Genomic DNA, 20,133 nt, shown 5'->3' with positions numbered 1-20,133 from the left:
CAGCCTCCTGAGGGGCTTTTGCAAGAATCCAATGAGATACATAAAAGCAATCTGAAACATAAAAAACACTAAAAATAACTCAATGTAGTTGCAAACGTCCTTAAGGCGTCCTAGTAGAACAAACCGGAGCAGCTATTGATGGTTTGTCTGTCTGATGTTCCAGGCCACAAGGGAAACACTCAGCCGTCACTGCACGACCCTGGGTGATGCTCTTCGGAAAGAGAATGATTTTGCACTCATAATTGACGGGAAGACCCTCAAGTATGCCTTGACCTTCGGAGTCCGGCAGTACTTCCTGGACTTGGCTTTGTCATGCAAGGCTGTCATTTGCTGCAGGTAAAATCTCCTTCACAAGGTCAGATTTCCGTAAAGAGTGACTTGATCCTAAATTCTTGATTTTGAAAGTTCCAAAAAGTTATCCTACCCAGAATGCGTACATGTTAGGTCACTTGCTCATTCACTCAAGACTCAGGGTTTACAAACTGAGATGGGATTTGTCAGCAGAGTTCCTGAACGTGAGTCCTAACCGTCGTTGATAAATGTTGTTCGTCATTTGCGTTGATGGGCTTCTCGCTATTACCTGTGTCTTAAATCGATTGTTTACCTGCATTTCCACCCGGGATTGTTTCTGTAAGGGTTCGGTTTTCTGCACTTAAATCTCTGATCCCGCTTCTAGGACTTAATTCTGGGAGAATGGCGTGATGGAAGTGAGTTATTTCCCAAAGAGCTGGGCGTTTTTCTGAGGTTTATTAGTAGACTGTGAAGTCCCTTGCCCTCTAATTTATAATCTTGCCTACATCCTAAATTCAAATCTGTTCTAAGTTATCAAGGCCTGATTCATAGAATTGCGTTTTTGTAAACTAGGTGACTCCAGTCCTTCCTGAGATTTTTGTGAGAGAATCTTCCACATCTATTTGTCTAACTTGTTCAAACTCTGTCTCCCTAAGACCCAAAGTAGGTTCATAAATATGATTCTCTGGTTGCCTCCCCTCTGGTTGAAGGACTTTCCTCTCTGTCATCCGCTTGTTGAATCTTACCAGCCGGTCAGACTGGGTTTTTCAGGTTGCTTTCTCTTCCCGGGAGACAAAATGTTAGCAAGGCTTCTGAAATCTGTGCTTTTGACATGATCTTTAAAACTGTTGCATTTGTTTTTATCATTGTCTTTAAAAATATATTGACTAGTAAAGGAAGGTTTTGCTTTTTACGCGTTTCTTTTTTTTTTTTTTTGGTCTGGACTTATTCACTTAAATATCTTGTATATGCTATCGTCTCTGACCTTATAGATCATTCCTAAATTTCAGTTGAAATATACTTTCTGAAATATAATTTAAACCATACTCAATAAATAAGTATCCTGCCTAAGCATCATTTCAGCCTGTAAAATTATATCATAATCAGAGAACGAAGTTGCTTATGGTTCCCAGGAGTCTAATTATTCTAGTCATGTAACGTCTTTTCTTCTCTGTGGCATGTATTAATATATAATATTACTGTAAAGCCCTTGAACAATCTATTGTACAGATGTTTAGTATTAGCAATAACCACACTCCTTGCTTCAAACTGAAGAAAGAGTTGGAGATTATTTTGACTCTCGTTTTTACTTTGGGATTCTTACGCTTTTTAAAATCGGCTTTTACAGAGACTTTTCTTGGTTCCTTGCTAGTATCTGGACTGAGTGTCACTAACGTTCAGCTCTGACATTCTTCCATCAGGATCATTTTGTGGCAGATTTGGTCATGTTGTCATCCTCACTAACGGGGTCATGAGGACCCACAAAAGATTGCTCAAAAGCACGTGAGTGTTGGGACTGTCGGCTCCTGTCTGGAAACAGCACGGAGCAGAATCCGGAGCTGCTGAGATCACAGTGGCCCGTTCTCCGGGGTCAGCATCCGTCCCGTGTGGGGCGCGGAGCTGCGCCTGGAGAGATGAGCCAGGCTTGGGACCTGCTGTCCTTCCCGCATCTTGCCTTGTGGTCTGGGTCCGATCCGGGCTGGTTTGAGGGATACATTGCCCAACCCCGCAGCGCCCGCCAGTCTTCAGAGTCGAGCCACAGAATTAAACGCTAGCAGAGGGAGAGGAGAACTAGGAGGGGAGAACCATGTTGTGCGCTTGTGAAAACCCCTCCCAAATCCTTGCTTGGGATGCTCACAAGTCACGTGGCCCTGCGGGCTGCCCCGGCCCCCGGGAGGGACACACTCTGCCCTGCACGTGCAGCCGTGTGTGGCCCTTCCGCCCTCGGCCCTGCTCTATGCGTGTTTGGGGACCGTGACGGTCCCTGTGCAGACACTGAGTTTTATTTAGAGTTTTAAGGGTTTTTTTCCCTTAAGTAAAATATCTTTGCTCAGCCTTTTTTCTTCTAATTACCTTCCCACTCTCTCTTTCCCCATAAGGACTGTGGCCCGGCGTCCGGCCTGGCTGGGAGAATCGGCCTGAGCCCACAGTTGCCTCAGTGCCGCGGCCCGGTTGTATGTGCCCCTCCGTGGCGTCTTGGCACCTAAACGACGGGCACAGACCGTCCTTGTGTCTGTTGCTCACTGCCCTCGAGGTGTTGTTGCCGTGTGATGCTCTGTCCCTGGGTGGGGGTAGGGGGGCCGTTCTGCGTGTCCTTCTTTCCAAGTCAACCCCTCGAGTGTCACTGCTCGTTTCTAGCTGATCACCATCTCCTGGCATCGGGAAATGCCCCATTTCGCTCCACTATAAGACAGACGCTCCCGATAAATAGTGTTATTTCGAAACACAGGGCAGTACTGTTTCCCAAACTCGTTTATGCTCATGCTGGTTTTATGGATTTTTTCTCCTCCTAAACTTAAGCTGTTTTCCAATCGATTCCTTGTCAGTTTGCACACGTGAGCATGATTCAGAATCTGAGAAGTTTTTCTGTTTATAAACTCCTTTGTGGTCCTCCTTTCCCTGATTCCCTTGCTCAAGCCCACTGATTGTTATCGTTTGGTGCAATCACAGATAGTTTGAAGAAAAAACAAAGGCTATGGACCATCTCCTGAAGAAGATGCACACGCACACAAACACATAAAATTGCATACACCGTTTTAGAGGTTTTACAGACTGAAACTGCTTGGACAGGTAGAGGGGGAAAATAAGCTTGCTCTGAGACTCACGGAGATTTGTGGACACAGCTAAAATCAAGAGTTATCCTGGGGAACCTCTGTGCTAGGTAAGTAATTCCCAATCTCAGTAACCAGTGCGTTGCACCCTGAGATCTCACAGTTTGTGTAATTGGTATGAAGGGGATTCTCGAAATGCTTGTTGGTGTAGCTCTGCCGCCGCTGTGGCAGTTTGGGTCCCTACTGGAATCTCTCTGGTGACCTGTGAAATGAGGAGATTGAAATAGAGCAGAAATCCCAATCTTTCAGGGAACCTGGATGTAGAAAGCAAACAAAAGTGGAGCTGCTTTGACATAGGTGGGAAACACACACACACACACACACACACACACACATATACACATACACAACACACACATGCTCATACACACATACACATACACACATACACATACACATGTATACACAGACATATACAACACACTCACACATACACATATACACATACACATACACAACACACATACATATACACACATATACACATAGACATACACAACACATGCACACATACACACATATACATATACACACATATACATATACACACATATACACATACACAACATATATGCACATACACGTACACATATACACACATACACATAGACATGCACAACACATGCGCACACACATATACACAGACATACACATAGACATACACAACACATGCATACACACACATGCACACATACACAACACACATACATACATATACACACATACACATATACACATAGACATACACAACACATGCACACATACACACATATACATATACACACATACACATACACACACACATACACATAGACACACACGCCCCCTTCCTGGTCATCCTGTCCCAGCTTGAAAGCCTCTGGGCCAGAGGACCCCTCGCTGCCCTTTCGGTTTCTGGATGAACTTGCTTCTGTCGGCCACTCCGCCGGGAATGGCCTTTCTACCGCCTGGATCAGCCTAATCTGGGGAAGCGTCTGTTCCACCCCTTCTAATGTCCCCCCAGAACAGAACGGGGGTCCCACAGTGGAGTCGTGATGTGTGTTAAATAGCATGTGGTTTCTGAGGTCCTCGTCAGTTCACGTAACCCAGCCTTTCAAAGAATTTTACATTTTTTCTGTAGTTGTCAGTTTAGTTTAAACATATTTTGAAACTTATGTTCTGTGACAGTTGGTTGAAAATTGGCTCACAGCCTGCAGCTTTTAGGCCGTCTAGTAATCACCGTTCTTCTGCATAAGTTATGGATTCATGTCTTCTGAAAAGCAAAAGTTAAATTGAAATAAGCAGTTTTTCCTACTTGCAACATCTCCAATCAAAGTTTAACCCCCTTTTTGGCCATTTTCCCCGTAGTGTTTAAAAAAATAAAATAAGAGCTTCGGAGAGTGTTGTCACTTGGGAGGGCATTCCAGGCAAAACCTGTCACCTCACTTAGATCAGGGGTCCTGTGAGACATCTAGAGGAAACTGAATATTTTCTGTCATAGCACGAGTGCATTAAATAAAGGGTTAGGGCAGATCTACTTCTTGAATCTTGGGGGACTGTCTTTAGCTTTAAGAATTTCTCTAAATAAATGTTTTACTTAAAAGGTAGTCATGAAGCACAAACGAAGCTAATAAATGCTCAACAGACATTCCTTTAAAGAAAAAAAACTTGTGAACACCATCGGATGCCAAGCAGATGTTTGGCTTTGAAAAGACTTACAAACTGTTAATGAATGTCAACCCTATATTTGCTTCCAAGAAAATATGAATAAATGTTGGAAATGTTGAGAGAATATTTCTTTCATACGTGTACAGCTAAACGAGGACACACTGAACAAATTTTATAACTTCATAAAATGCCCGTATTTTGCTTTAGTGTGATGATCATCCGCTCAGCCCTGCCCTCGTTTGCTGCTCCACCTCTGCTGAGCGGGGTTAATAGTCACTTCGTGGCGATTTTGCAGCCTGGCAGCCGGTTACGATGTGCACCACCAGTGAAGTCCACGTTTGGCAAGGAGATGTCTAAAAATATACGCAAAATCTAGATGCTGAAGAATCCCACCATAACCCGACATCATAAAGAGTGTCTCTCCTTTCAGATAGATCAACATCTCCATCCCCACCTCCAGTTCACACAGCCACGCCCAACACCCCAGCCAGAACTGCGGGTCACACAATTCTGACAGAACAGCATTGGCCGGTGCCGTGACACTCGGGCACCTGTGTCCGGCCCTCCGGGGTCTGGGCTCCACCTCTCAGGAGCTGAGTGACACGTCACTCATCCGGCTTCTGTGTTTTCCTCTTTGAAACAGAGAAAAAATTGATCCTCTCATAGAGTTATGAAGAATCATAAGTCAGTACGTGGTATCTATTATTGAAATGTTTTTGTTCCTATAAATGGTACCTAAGTTTCTTTTCTGTAGCCTAATTGAATATTTCTGGTGAGAGCAATGCTGTCATATATAAAGATTTCTCTCTGACCATTATGGCCTTTTCTGTGTCCTGAATTCTTTTCTTTTCTTTTCTTTCTTTTTTTTTTTTTTTGGTCTGATATTAAAACGTCTAACCTGGCTTTCTTTTGTTTCATAGGTGCCTTGTCTTTTTTTTCTAAATCCTTGTGTTTAGCCTTTCTGTGTAATATGATGGTTACCGATGCTGCATCTGAATCCACACTGCTTGGGATGGGATCCTAGCAGCGAATCACCACTTGCCTGTTCTGCCTTAATTAAGTTATAGAGTCTCTCTGTGCCTCAGTTTACTCATTTGTAAAATGGCAATAATAGGAGCTTATCTCACAGGATCATTCTGAGAATCAAATGTGTTAAGTAAAGGGCTTAGAACATGGTAGGTGCAAATAAGCTTTATATTAGATGCTGTTATAAAATGTGTCTCTTTTAGACACCATATTGCCAGATCTTGTTGTTTTAATCTAACCTAAGAATCTCTTTTAATCAATGAATTTAACCCATTCATATTTATTATAATTACTGCTCATTTCTTCCCTTTTGTTTTCCATGTATTTTGCTTTTTGTTTCTTTTTCTCTCCCCCTAACTTCTACTGTCTAGATCAGATTTTCTTACAGTGGTTTGAAAGTTTGGCACTCTGTTCTATGTCTGGCGTTTTCTAAAGTTTTGATCACTATATTATATATTTATGCTTATTTTTCTCTTCAAATGTTTACATGTATTAGTACATCTTCCTTTCCTGCCCCCCCCACCACAAAGAGATAAGAACTGAAGTAATTTAGAACTGAAGTGAAGTAATATTGTATGGGCATTTAGTGTCAGTCCGATCTTATTTCTTTGTAGGTCATCTCATTTTTCTCTCTAGAAGCTTTTAGAAATTTTTCTTATTCTTAATTAAATCATAATGTGTCAAGGTGTCATTTCCTTACCTATGTTTTTGGCACTATGAGCCCTTTCAATCCAAGGACATGTATCCTTTTTCTGGAAAATTAGTAGTCATTATTTTTCATATCTCTCCTCATTCTCTTCTGGGACTATCATTTATATACATGTAGTCACCTCTGTTCCTACTTCATTTCTTTTCATTTTTCTCACAATCTTTAATTTTCTGATATTTTCTGGGACAGATTTTTTACTGGAACCACTAGGCTCTTTCATGTTAACTGTCCAGTTCATCACTGGCTTCTCCATCTCAGCAGTTATATTTTTATATGACTATTTCCAATTGGTTCTTTATCATAACTACTTGTTCTGGTTCCAAGGTTGTTTATCCTGCTTTTTTACATCTGTTTTTGCTAACTTACTTTCTTATAGGTGGTTATGTTTCTTTTGTGCTCATGAGTCTTCCCTGTCTTAGAAGTTGTCCTCGTGAGACCATTTTTCCCAATTGGCCCTACCAGGCGTTAGCGTCCTTTTTGGGGAAGGGGGAAAGCTGGGTCCTAAGTGGGTAAATTTGGAGGCTGGGTTGCATCTGAATTTAATGACCTGCACCCCCTGGTTCCTGTAGCTGAGCGCTGCTCATGTCAGAGGCAGCTGCAGTCTGGTGGCATTCCCTGGTGAGGTGGCTTTGAGGAGTCTGCCAGCACACCCTGTCCCTGCCTGGTTACCGTGCCCTTAGGGTGACCAGAGAGCTCTGACTGTCCATTCAAAGGCACAGGGTAGCAATTGTTCCTGTTGTTTTAGCTCTAGGGCGCTGGGGATGTACTCCTGGAATTGGGGGTGTTCTGTTTTTCAGGCATGTTATTTTGGGGACTTTGAGTTTTCACAGTCCCCAGCCTAAGCCAAAGTTCACAGTTGCAAGGAGAGGGAAGCCCCTTAGCCCCACACAGCCGAGTCTCACCCCATCACACCAGGTGCCCTCGGGTCACACAGGGCACCTTGGGGGACCAGGGCAGCTGAAAAGCTGTCCCCTCTGTGTGTGGTTCAGGGGTCCCCAGCATTCCACTCTTGTCCTCTCGCTGTGCAGCTTCTGACAAGTTCTCACCACTATCTAGTTCCCCAGAGGTTTCTCACAGATTTTTGTCAGTTGATAATTGTGACCCTGAAATTTGCTGACCTCCTTTTCCGACTGCCAGCATCTTCCAGGTTGTGGTCCAGTTCCTGTCAATAGCTTGTGCTACCAAGGGTCCCATCTTCTTCTAGGTCTTTTGAAGGTGAGCAATCCAAATTAATATTTTTCGGAACTGCTTCTACCGTGCTCTTTTTATCTCAAAAACTTTTAACGTTTCCTGTTGCTTAGAGCTGGCTGTGACGTTCGAACTTTCTTACTGTGACATGCAGAGGCACCTGTCATCGGGCTCTAGTCCATCTGAATATGCCCACTTTCCTTTGGAGCAGTAGATGTTTCTCTCTGGACGTGATAATTTTTTACCTGTCTTTTCCATCCGTGGGAGAAAGCCTGGAGAATCCTTTACAGAGTTCGCTCTAAGTACAGAGGAGATCAAACAGAGTTTGCTTCTTAACGGCAAACGGTCAAAAATGAGCTAGAGCTGTAACGTTAGTATCATGGCATAATGTGATGAATTTCTCTTCCTTATAAAGTTTTCGTTTACTTAGTTCCACGGCCGTTTTTACATCTGCTGTGTGCTAAGTACAATGTTAGAGTCAAAATAACTAGATGTTTTTGTTTTGTTTTGTCTTTTAAGAAAATGGAAAACAGGATCGTGGACAAACGATGCTTCCCAGTGTGAATATTATAATAAAAATTTCTATTGGGAGGAGTTTTCTTTTTAGTGCCTTTTATAAGATACATGTGCCAATTAGTAGTTTGGGGTATCTGTGTGCACACACACACACATGCTCTATATATGTAGATATTCAAACACATATGTTCAACGTGAACAGTCCCTATTTAAAATATTACCTTAATTATTGAAACTGAAGGCAGTGGTGGTTTACCTGTAACAAGATAAATTCCACAAAAGAGAAGTTTTATATCTAAAATGCATTGCAGAAAGGAAATGTTCTGTTAAAGTTGCTTTCCTTTTTTGTCCTGCGGAAAGGTTATCTGTATTTTATTCCTGTAGACTCAGGCCCTGTAACGTAAGATCTCTTGAATGCCTGTGATGCACAGTTCATCAACAGATGTTGGTTTTGGAGGCGAGCAGAGAGCTCACTCATCAGTCCTGTGAATAAATAGCGTGGTTCTCCTACCTAGAACCGGTTGAATGTTTCGTTGTGTACCACACGCTAAGTACCATTTTTAGAATTTGCTATTTAAGCTGCTGTTTTCATTCCGGGAATAAACTGATGGTGAGTTTCTAGAAGTTATAATATTTACGTAATTTTGGTATAGGTAAGACAGATTTTTTGCCATATTTTAATTCCTTCTCAATTTAAAACTTTGTAAGTGAACCTAACACAATTTTAGTTTAAAAAGATTCAAGTAAGGTCTTCTAAGTTATGTTTTTCTCTCTCCTTGTAATTTCTTTATTAGTCAACAGAATATGACCCAAGGGGAAACAGACTGATAGGCACAGGGGAGATCTCAGGAAGTTTGCTGCAAACGGAAGCACAGCGGAGTCCCTCGCTAGTGATTCTGAGCTCTAGATAGTTACCAGAAACCTTGAGCTTGGTAAACACTGGGGCTTGGTCACTGTATAAAACACTTCAGGATAATTAAGAAATACTACATTCCTCCATGTTCTTCTTAAAGTTTTTTCTAGATTCACCTTCTAAAGGCAGCTTTATAATAACTTTTAAATTTACAGTATAAAGAGTTTGAGATAATATAGTATTATGGGTGTAATTTTAAGTGTTATATGTAAGAATTTCTTTAGGTTATTAATCCCAAAGCACAATCCAGTAGGATAAATTATTATAGTCCTTTTGGCTACCTATAAAATCCCTTAAATTTTTCTTTATTATATGTCTATATATATATAATCTCTATTCATATTTCATTCAGAAAGGCGATTCATTTAGCTAATCCCATTAAAAGAATGCAAAACAAGGCTTACGTAAGATGGACCACCTCTATGCTTCTTAGCTAAAATGGTAAAAATTTCCAGTGCTCTGATCAAATGTCCTCAGAGCAGCGAGAGTTACTACATAGCAAATAAGAAAAATAATGAACAACATGTGCAGAAACTGCAGCCAAAATAACACTGGAAAAGCGCATTGCACTGAGTGCACTTCTAGGCTGTATGGCAAAGGACCACCCTCTGTGGAGCCTCAGGGAAGAGAGATGGAGCTTTCCGGCACATGCTGGATGTGTAGTCTTTTTCCGTAGAGTCTCTTAGTTCTCCAGAAGAAGAAAACGCAACAGTGGAAGAGAAGAGAACTGTGAATAATTTAAACCCTGATGCAAACGCACGAGTGGTTAAAAAAAAAAAAAAAAATCTGGGGAAAGAAAACAGCATTTTTATGATGTTTCCAAAGTCTCCATTGGGTCTCTACTGGCACTTGTAAAGTTTAGGTCCTAGATTTTCTCCGCCATGGATGTGTGGTTTTGGGTAGACGCTGGGAAGAATTAACTTGGGTGGTACGGCTGTTCTAGACTATTACGAAAACTGTACGAATACAGAAGCAGGATTACAGAAGTCAAGAAAGTAAGTGAACTCCAAGTGGAGTAAGTAATCTTTTAAGAGGTAGAAACCCAGCAGGAGGAAGAAATACACTGCACGTGAATTTTGCATGTGAAGTTCGTGAAATGTAATACCTGCTGTTTCCTTTACCTGAAGGTCACTCTCCTGTCCTCCTCGAGGCCAAGTCTCATTCTCCCTGGTCAAGGAGGCCTCTTGCAGTCTGTGCCGATTTCTGAAATTATTAAGTACTGGCAATTATATTAAAAAGCTTTGTGCTACACTCATTTTTAATGTCTTATTATTTTGTGTTTGCTATATTGTAACCCGCTTGTATTGTAGCAACGAACAACGGTTTTGAATAGATGCTGTAAAAATAGTAGATCTTCCCTTCAGCCCCATCCCCCTAAGGCCCTGCCAGGTACCCACGGCGGGCTTTGCCCGCAGCCCCCCACGCTCTCTGGCGTCCATGTGCACAAACTGCTTTGGTGCACCCATGCGCAAACTTCTGCTTCCACGACTTGATTTCGTGCTTTCCAAGTGGTGCTTGTTCACTAATACATTTATTCCTGTTGTATTTCTTAATAACTTAATTAAATATTTCATAAATCATTGAAACAATCTAGTAAAAGTTACTGCTAGAAAAACCAGATACTATGCTCTAGAAAGACTCTTTGAGTTGCTAAAAAAAAAAAAATTGCTATTGAATTTGGGGAGGGTGAGAAAACTATAATCTGGAGTAAAAGGAATCATGACATTCTAGCCTCCACGGGAGTGGAACAAACCATGCGCTGTGCCTCCCACGTGAGATTTCTGCAGCAGTAATCCACAGGGTTTTAAGCAGCAGAGCCCTGTGAAAAGTGAGGTCCTTTGCCCTACATCACAAGTTTGTATATTTGTATTTTGAGTTACGTGTTTTAAGAATGTGTGTTTTATTTTTTATGAATTTGAACTTACATCTGATCTTCGTTTGGCAACCAGCTGCTCTCTCAAACCATCAGGTACGAGGGCTTGCGCTGTGTTTGAAGTTTCTTCCAAACCAGTCATCTACTTTCAGCTTGGTAAGGAAGGCGGATGCCTTGCTGCTAGAAGCACTTACGGTTTACTTTGGGGAATGCCTCTCACTGTATCACCTGTTTTTTTTAAGTGGGCATTTTTCTTGCTAAGGGTCTTCTTACTCTTTGTTCTTACCACCAAAGTTAACCATACCCACGGATTAGGGGGAAAAATCCTAATTTTAATTTGGGCATATTGAAAATCCAGTCTTAATTTGGGTTTATTGAAAATTGCACTTTCAAGCAGAGAAAGCAGCGGTTGGTTGTAATCACCACGAAGAAAGAAAACTAAATTCACTCCAGCTCTTTCTGAGGCTCCTTGAAATCACTAATATTAGCTCACCATGCAGATATTTCTTCTTTATTACAGATTCAGTTTATGAAAAAAGTACCGCCGTTTCCTAGTTCCATTGATCACACGTGTGACTTCATTATGTATTTATAGCGTTAGCCCAGGGAATTTGATAATGTTTCAAATGCTTCTCTTTTCATGCCCATTTCCCATTTGCTTTCTAGATCGTTTCTCGGTGAGCACTTTTTTTTGGCATTTACTAAATGTCGTCCATAGTCCCTGTATAAACGTTGGCCAAGAGCCAGTAGACTTACCAATGTATATTAGCCTGTTAAGAAAAATTAAATAAAATATGAAAATTGCTTCCCCCAAAATGGGGGCTAAGAGTGAAATAGCCCGTTAATGGCTTGATACTCATCCGTTCCCTCGCTGAGTTCACAGTTGTGTTATTTTGTACTATTATTGCCAGACTCTGAAAGGAAGTCCACAGAAAAGACGAAAAACGATTCTTTCATATGGCAATCATTTATTAAGTATCTATTCTGGATTAGGCACCAAGAATACAAAGAGGAGGAGACCAGTTCACTGTGCAGGCACCTCACAGTCTAATGCAGTGATTCTCAAACTTGAAATAAAAACCAGAGCTGCTCCGGCTGAAGCAGTTCAGGAGAGCAGGGGGGGCCTCCCGAAGGGACGTGTTTGTGCAGAGTCTCCACTGCCAGGAATTTTTCCTGTGGAATAATCAGGAAAATGCACAAAGATGTATTGATTCTTTCCGAGTAATGATCTTCATTTTTAAGTAGATTAATAAATGATTTATCATATGTTTCAGCAGATATTTATTAGACAGCTATGCCACTTAATCTCGATAAAGAATTTAGCTATTTATTTTTCTCATTTACTAACATTATATGTGTTTAGTCATTTCTGACTACTTAGTATCTTAATAGTGTTTTAGACCAAGTCATTGTTTAGTCTTCCTGTCTTAATCACTGATACAGTACAGATGATATATTAATTATGCAATGAATTCTGTCATTGAACACTTCTGTCATTGTCCTGGGGTTTATTTCTTAAGTGGCTTTAGAAGTCTGTGAAAAGTTACTCCACATTTAATACCAAGTCTGATTTGGTATAGATGGTGTCTTCCATTCCTGATCCACGTTTGGGTGAGAGGTTGCTTGATTTGTACTTGACCGTTAGTGGCTTTGGAAGAAAGTGAAGTCCATGAACTGTCATCAAACACTTGATGTTTACTCTGGGACAGCTTCACCGTGGTGCCTGAGAACAGGTTGATTGGCCGATGCCCAATTAGTTTAGGTGGAGTTTTAAGTTGTTTTAAGCATGTTTTAATAGTATGTTATCTTACGACCAGCCTGCAGAAGCTCAAAACTTTCACCTTCCCGGTACTGTAGGGTTTAGGTAGCAGCCTGTATGACATTCTTTTTAAATCAGAAGTGAAGAATTTAGAAATTCTTGATGTTACTTGTGAGGAAGTGATGGAATTTCTGAACTCAAATGTTACTCCTTTAACAAATTAATGCAAACATCCTGGTAAGTTGGTGCTTAATTAAGCATTGTATCTTCTTTTGTTACCCTCCTAGGGCTTGGCTTCTGAGATTTTTTATTATTATTATCATTATTATTTCCTTAACGTGGCAGAACTAGAACTAAACAAGCGCAAACCTAAGACTTTTCCATAATGATTCTTCAGCGAACTATCCATTCGGATCTTTTGCTGCTTTTATCCTTCAAGACAGTGGCATTTCAGAATTCCTTTGTTCAGAAAACAGAAGTGGCCGGGCGTGGTGGCTCATGCCTGTAATTCCAGCACTCTGGGAGGCCGAGGCGGGTGGATCGCTTGAGCTCAGGAGTTCGAGACCAGCCTGAGAAAGAGCGAGAGCCCGTCTCTACTAAAAATAGAAAGAAATTATACAGACAGCTAAAAAATATATATAGAAAAAATTAGCCGGGCATGGTGGCACATGCCTGTAGTCCCAGCTACTCGGGAGGCTGAGGCAGGAGGATCATTTGAGCCCAGGAGTTTGAGGTTGCTGTGAGCGAGGCTGACACCACGGCACTCACTCCAGCCCGGGTGACAGAGCGAGACTCTGTCTCAAAAAAAAATAAAAATAAACAAAAGAAAAAAACAGAGGTAACTGATAATTTGTTATGATTTAAGGGTCTCTCCTCTTCAAAAATCTGAAGTCGTGGAGATGGTGAAGAAGCAAGTCAAGGTCGTGACCCTCGCCATCGGCGATGGCGCCAACGACGTCAGCATGATCCAGACGGCGCACGTGGGTGTGGGCATCAGCGGCAACGAGGGGCTGCAGGCGGCGAACTCTTCGGACTACTCCATCGCCCAGGTGAGGCATCGCCCCCGGAGCCCGCCGCCCCTCTCCAGCAGCCGCACTGTGACGGGGGGAGGCTCATTTCTCCACTCTTGTTCTAGTTCAAATACCTGAAGAATTTGCTGATGGTCCACGGTGCCTGGAACTACAACAGGGTCTCCAAGTGCATCCTGTACTGCTTCTACAAGAACATCGTCCTCTACATCATCGAGGTAACGGCGGGCTGAACCGAAAACCCTCCTCCCTCACACACGTACCTAAGGAAATTTTCTTTACGAAGATGTTTCCTCGTTGTTTTAATGAATACTTCATTTGCCCACTTTCGATAACTTGTTAAAACAAAAAGTTTGCCCGTCACAGAGAGTAATCGATGTTAAAATTCTAGCTAAAAATGTTATGCTGCTTTGATAGGAAATGTTGAATTAGAACGGCTAATGAAGTCACGTTTTCCGTTTTAAAAAGACTACACACTGGACTGCATCTTTTATAAAGCTCAAAAACATATAAAAGATAGCAGTACACCAGTGAGGGATAAGACGTGTGTGGAAAATTGTATTTAAAAAGGAAAGGGAAGGAGCGATAAACACGAAACTAAGGACAGCAGTTCTGATCCTGGGAGGAGGCAAAGGACAGAATCAGGAAGGATATATAGATGGCTTTGCTAGTATTACTGGGTTGTCTTGTGGTTGTTATCATCTTTCAAAATTTAGATCCATGTTCTATACAAAGATCCCTTTGCTATCCAGATACATTTTGGTTTCTGAGCTTGGTAAATAGGAAGAGTTTGGATAATGAGGAATCTGTCTAAAAATTATCAGAATATCTTATTCCTGTGTCTGGATAGCACGAGATTTCTATAATCCTTTTCGTGCTAGATCAAATATAACATCATTTTAAAAATGAAAGCCCAGGTCAGGAACACCACTTCTAAAAGGATGCGTTTTGTTCTATGACCATTTTTGTAGCACCTGCTGGGTGCAGGCCCTAGGCTTAGTCCAGCAACTATGAAGCCAGTCAAGCGTGGTTCCTGTCCTTCAGGCGCTTGTGAGCAGAAATGCAATGTGAGCCACGTGTATGATTTTCAATTTTCTAGGAGCCACAGTAGCAAAAAGTAAAGCATAAATTAATTTCAATGTATTGTATCTAGCTCGATATATTAAACGATTATTTTAACATGTAATCACTTATTAAAAAAATACTGAAATATTTTACATTCTTTTTTTTAATCCTGAGTATTTAAAACCTGGCATATATGTTGCCAGTTTGGACTAATCACATTTCAAGTGCTCAAGAACCACATGTGGGCAGAGGTTATCCCACTGGGCAACACAACAATAGCAGATGCATAAGTGAACCGAATGGTTCATCAGGACGTGATAAGTTATTTGCCTTTTTTGGACATATTTTATAATCAGAGCTATATTTGTAATAATTAAACTCCAGTGTAATCAGCTTCATGGTCCCCTTGGAGTTCTGCAGAGCATGGCAGTGAGCTCCCCGTTGGAAAACCCTCCGCCTTCCACTCCTGTCGGGGACCCACCGCACCCCATAGATCTGCCCAGGGCTCCTTGTCAGGTGTCTGTTCCTGCCACTTTGCCCTCTAATCCGTTGACTGACTATTTCTGCACATCTCTCAGAAAAGACACAGCTTAACGATTTGCTGTGTGGAAATAATATTCCATACTTCACACGAGAGAAGTGACACTCTGAACACACACACACACACACCCACCCACCAGTAGAGTCTACATCTGCCCTGTTGACAACTAGCTGGAGATGGCTGCATTTCTGGCTCAGCTGTTGTTTGTGACCCGGTCAGCAAGCTTACCTCCTTGTTAAAGTGTTGCCTGAGCTTAGTTCTTATTCCGAGGCTAGTCAAATTGAAAATCAGTTTTGAAGTGGACAGGCAATCTCATTTATTGGTCACTAAAAATCTGCAATTAGGTTACCACTCCTTAGGTAAAATTACCAAACACTTGGAAATATAAACAAGATACTTCATGAACTTACGTAATTGTTCGTTATTGCGAGATTTGGTCTGGAATTGTCTGTTTTGAGGAAAAAATGCATTTCCAAAGTGGCTTATGAGAGCCAAGAAAATATTCTTTGTTGTGTATATAAATTTGCGATTCTTCTCTAAAATAATTATTTTTGATTCTTAATCCGCTCTAAGTATCTAGCTTTTCTAATTCTATGTTCTCACTCCAAAACATTGTTACTTAAAAGAATATCGATCAATACAGTTGATTCACATAAACTTTTGAAGATGCCAAGATTTTAAAGCCACTGCTAACAATACATCTGCTTATAAAAATTTAATTTTATAAAGTGAAACAAGAGTACTCAACTTGCCACTTTTTAAATCCAGATTAATTGACAATCAACAAGGAAGCAGGCAACATTTATGTACTAATGGGGAAAACAAAATACATTAAACACACATGAAAACTAAATCTGCATGCTGTGTTTCAAATCCATAATTCTGTGAATTAGCTCTAAATTTCACTTGGCTTTGAATTTAAAGCCTCTTCATGAGATATTTAACCCGGATCAAATTCTTTACACGTTGAAAAGGAAGTGAGATCTGACCTGTACTGGAAATCTCATTTTTATTTTTCTTTTAGCACTTTGTGGAAATGTATTTTGAATATAATTCAGCTGTCTTGGAAATGAATTGACCTTTTAAATCAATTCCCAGATACCCAACTCTTTGCCAGCTAAAACAAGTTCTGCGGATGTTAATGGCTCATGTCAATACTGTGACTGAATAGCCAGAAAACACATCGCTGAATGTCTCCAGTGAGGACAACCGCCAGCCTCCAGTCTCTCTTTTCAGTTTTTTGTGCTGACCGGGCGTGGGAGCAGAGGGCTCATTGACTGTCTATAAGCTGCTGCTTAACATGCAGAAATGCTCCAGGAGAAAATGCATGTGAAGCTTTAGCTGCCACGCCTGTGCCGGGAGGTGGAATTTAGACAATAATACCAGGAGAGGCAGGTCTGAAGTTTCTTTGCTCATATTAGCCTTGAACACTAGGGGTTTTTGCAGATTATCTGCCCCAACTGCCTTTCCCATTGCTGTCTTGCTCGGAATGTCGCTGTCTAGATACTCCATTGCCGTAAATCCCAGCCAGACAGATAAATACAGATTTGGCAGGTGGGCACAGAAAAAGCTCCTACTCGCAGTAGACGTCCCACCACGGCCGTAGGTGTTCGTTTAAATTATTGGCTCTTTCTAAAGAGTTTTTTTTTTTTTTTTTTTTTTTAATTTCTCTGAAATGTCTGACTGCTTCCTAGCAGAAAAAAACCTTTTCTTTCAAATGATTGGTCACATCCAGGTTTTCTGGTAAGATCCCGAAACAATGTAGTGTTTCTCATTTCCAGAAGCTTTGATTGAAGTCAATAAGGTGATAGTTTCCCAGCGAGCTGTGCTGGGAGACAGGTTCTCTGTGAATTTAAAATAATCTGGCCACCTCCCCGGTGCGACTGGTATTTTCTTTTGGCACCCTTGGCTTTGGTTGAGTCAAAGGAGGGATTTTTTATGTGTTTATAGTAATTTAGGTGTTGTTTTATTTAGCACGAGATATATTCCTGATATATCATTTAACTAGAAATCTCAATCTAACCTGAAATCAGCCTTCTGGTAGACTACCTCACTGTTAAAGAACTTTTCTTTCTCCTTTAAAATATGTAAACTTGAATGTCAAAATATTTGTGTGAAAATGTAGGGTACTCTATTGAAAGGTTCTGTTCTTATCTAGTCATTTCTTCTTTTGAGGAAAAAAATATTAGAACAGTAACTTTTAAAAATGCAGTAAGTAAATTCCTAAAAACATGTTCACCTACCACTCAGTAGGAAAAATAAAATGATAAAAGTGTGTTGATAGCTTTCCACTTAAAAAATTTCTGTCGTTAAGCAGTTAATTTATGCATTTTAAAATACACTTTGAACTCAGACATGTTGCTTTATTTGCAAAGCATTTTGAATTTGAAACTTTCTGTAAATATTGATTGATTTGAGGGAAGGTCTTAAATTTCAAGCTCATAGTTGCCTTTGAGTCGGCACCAAATGTTATGTGCAAAGAAGCTAGAAGACCGTTCACATTTATAAATGTTTACCCATACACAAATTTATTAACATAAACTTCTCATACTAGTATTGATTATTGAAGATGCATTTAAAACTATAACCTTGAGCCAAATAGTATCCATTAGATGAATATCGTATGCAGACAGCCTCAGCTTTCTTCAAACCAACAAAGATTGGACTATGTCTTTACAGCCTAGAGAGACATAATTGAAAGTTGGTATTTAAAATTTCCTTATATTTCCGTCATACCCCAAGAAATCTGAAAGAGCTTCTCAGAATGTATTAGTACATTCTACACTAATAGATCACAGTTGCCTTCAGGGAAAATAGTATCGTCGCCAGGAGTATGACAAATATGTATTTCTATAATCCACATCTCAAAAAGGCCAAATGTGAAAACACAATAGAGAGCATTAAAATCTGTTTTGTCAACTTGTAAATACCAGGAAAGAATAAATTTAATGTCACATGAAGATGCTCAGTTGTTTTTGAATTTGCATGTACAAGTGAATCGGCTCCTCGTTTCAGGCAAATGCTCAAAATTTTTCTGTAAATGCATGTAGCCAAGCAAGCAGGAGTTTCAGATCTGACTCGGATTTCTGTGCTTTTGTTATTGTCGTTGCTATGTGTGTCGCAACTCAAATGCGATTTGGACATATTTTTCATGTGCTATCGCTACTTTGTTTCCTTTTCCATCTCATGAAGCAGACACTTGTTTTCATACATGCTCAATCATCCTCTTACACTACAGAAAGGAGGAAGATCAGTGTGGGTACCGAGCTGTTCACAGGGAGGCCAGCCTGGGCTCGTATTGATAAACGGTGAATTTGTAGCAGTTCATGCTTCCGTAATGGGGTTAAATGAAACGTGAAGTGTAGCAAAGTCGCGGTGACTCTAGTTCACAGATTCACTGAGGCGCATGTCAAGAATGCTTTCCTCCAACAGTTTGTGCTGTTGTTAGGTTTTGTTTTTGTGTTTGTGCTTATGTAATCTCATTGCCCGGCCAGCCTTTTTACTCTTAATTTTTATAACTTCATTTTTAGTTATATTTTAGGTCTGCTTTTTAAAAAAAATAATGTTATTATTGATTTACTGTAGTCATTTCAGTTTCCCTTATGTTTTAAACATGTTGGAGAAAAATTTCTCTATGTTGTCCCTTAATTTTGTTTTCAAAGTTTTCTATTTTAAAAAGAATTATAAAATGTATAAGAATGTTATGTTCTAGTAGTTAATATTTGATTTTATTAAAAAATACAATTTAAGTTAAAAATATTTTAATATATAAATTTAAATTTAACATTCTGATGGCAGTAATTATCAAGAATTGTAAAAAAAAAAAAACCTCATATACTTTAATGCATTAATTCTATTTTAAGAATTCATTAAGGAAAAAGAAATGTTTAGGGTTTCAGTTTAGAATTATTTCTAATAGCAAACCTGGATTAGTAAGCTAATTGTCCAAAATGGTCATATCCACTCGAGAGGTTATACATCCGTTGACATCATTTTAAAGGATATATAACAACTTAAGAAAACACGTATTACAGAATGATGAGGATATGACCCTATAGACAGTAGGTTTCCCGTAAGGTAAATTGTGACGGTCTTTAAACGAACTGTATGAATACAACCAACACGGAAGAAAATAGTGATTGCGTTATTGCAGGAAATTATTTTTTAAAGACACATATTACTTTTATAATTAAAATGATCTTTAAATAACTACATCCTGAGAGATACTGTAAAAGGTAATTCAAGCTGTGAAAACTTAATAGTGTATAAATATATTCCCTAAAGTACCTTTGAGAAACAAGATCGTATTTAATGTTTTTAATCTGTGGTTGCCTGTTCATATAGTTCTTTTTTGATTCAACAAGTAGAACCAATTCTGACTTAAATAACAAATGCCTTATGAAAGTATTCTCTTCAATCAAAAAGTAAAGCAAAGAGATGACGTTTTCAAAAGAGTCGTGACAATAATACGTTAATGCTGCTATTAGGTGATGGTTTAGGATACAACAGATTCTAAGTAATGCATTTATGTTTTTGAGCTCTAATTTGGGGGGGTTTGGGTTGTTTTTTTTTTCCTAGATCTGGTTTGCCTTTGTTAATGGCTTTTCTGGACAGATCCTCTTTGAAAGATGGTGTATAGGTCTTTATAATGTGGTAAGTTTAGACCATTTGATAATCTCTGTTTTATTCAATTACTTTGAGATAAAGGTTTACCCTGCCTTTGACGCTTGACATAATGACCAGTTT

At 40.0% G+C, this 20,133-nt stretch overlaps 1 protein-coding gene across 5 annotated transcripts in view; it reads left to right on the top strand.

Annotated features, from left to right (window-relative positions):
* Positions 1-20,133, top strand: part of ATP8A1 (ATPase phospholipid transporting 8A1) — a 179,858-nt gene that overhangs the window by 124,651 nt on the left and 35,074 nt on the right. For 4 of the 5 annotated variants that reach the window (XM_045531741.1, XM_045531736.1, XM_045531739.1 and 1 more), the window contains 4 exons: positions 164-336; positions 13,619-13,802; positions 13,889-13,999; positions 19,966-20,040. In XM_045531741.1, the coding sequence (XP_045387697.1) occupies positions 164-336; positions 13,619-13,802; positions 13,889-13,999; positions 19,966-20,040 (543 nt within the window). The remainder of the gene's footprint in view (positions 1-163; positions 337-13,618; positions 13,803-13,888; positions 14,000-19,965; positions 20,041-20,133) is intronic. The other variant, XM_045531738.1, reaches the window with a different exon arrangement.

Source organism: Lemur catta, chromosome 19, assembly GCF_020740605.2.
Source record: "Lemur catta isolate mLemCat1 chromosome 19, mLemCat1.pri, whole genome shotgun sequence".
Lineage (NCBI taxonomy): Eukaryota > Metazoa > Chordata > Mammalia > Primates > Lemuridae > Lemur > Lemur catta.
Note: the sequence above shows the minus strand (reverse complement) of the source record. Positions and strands in the feature narration are given on the sequence as shown.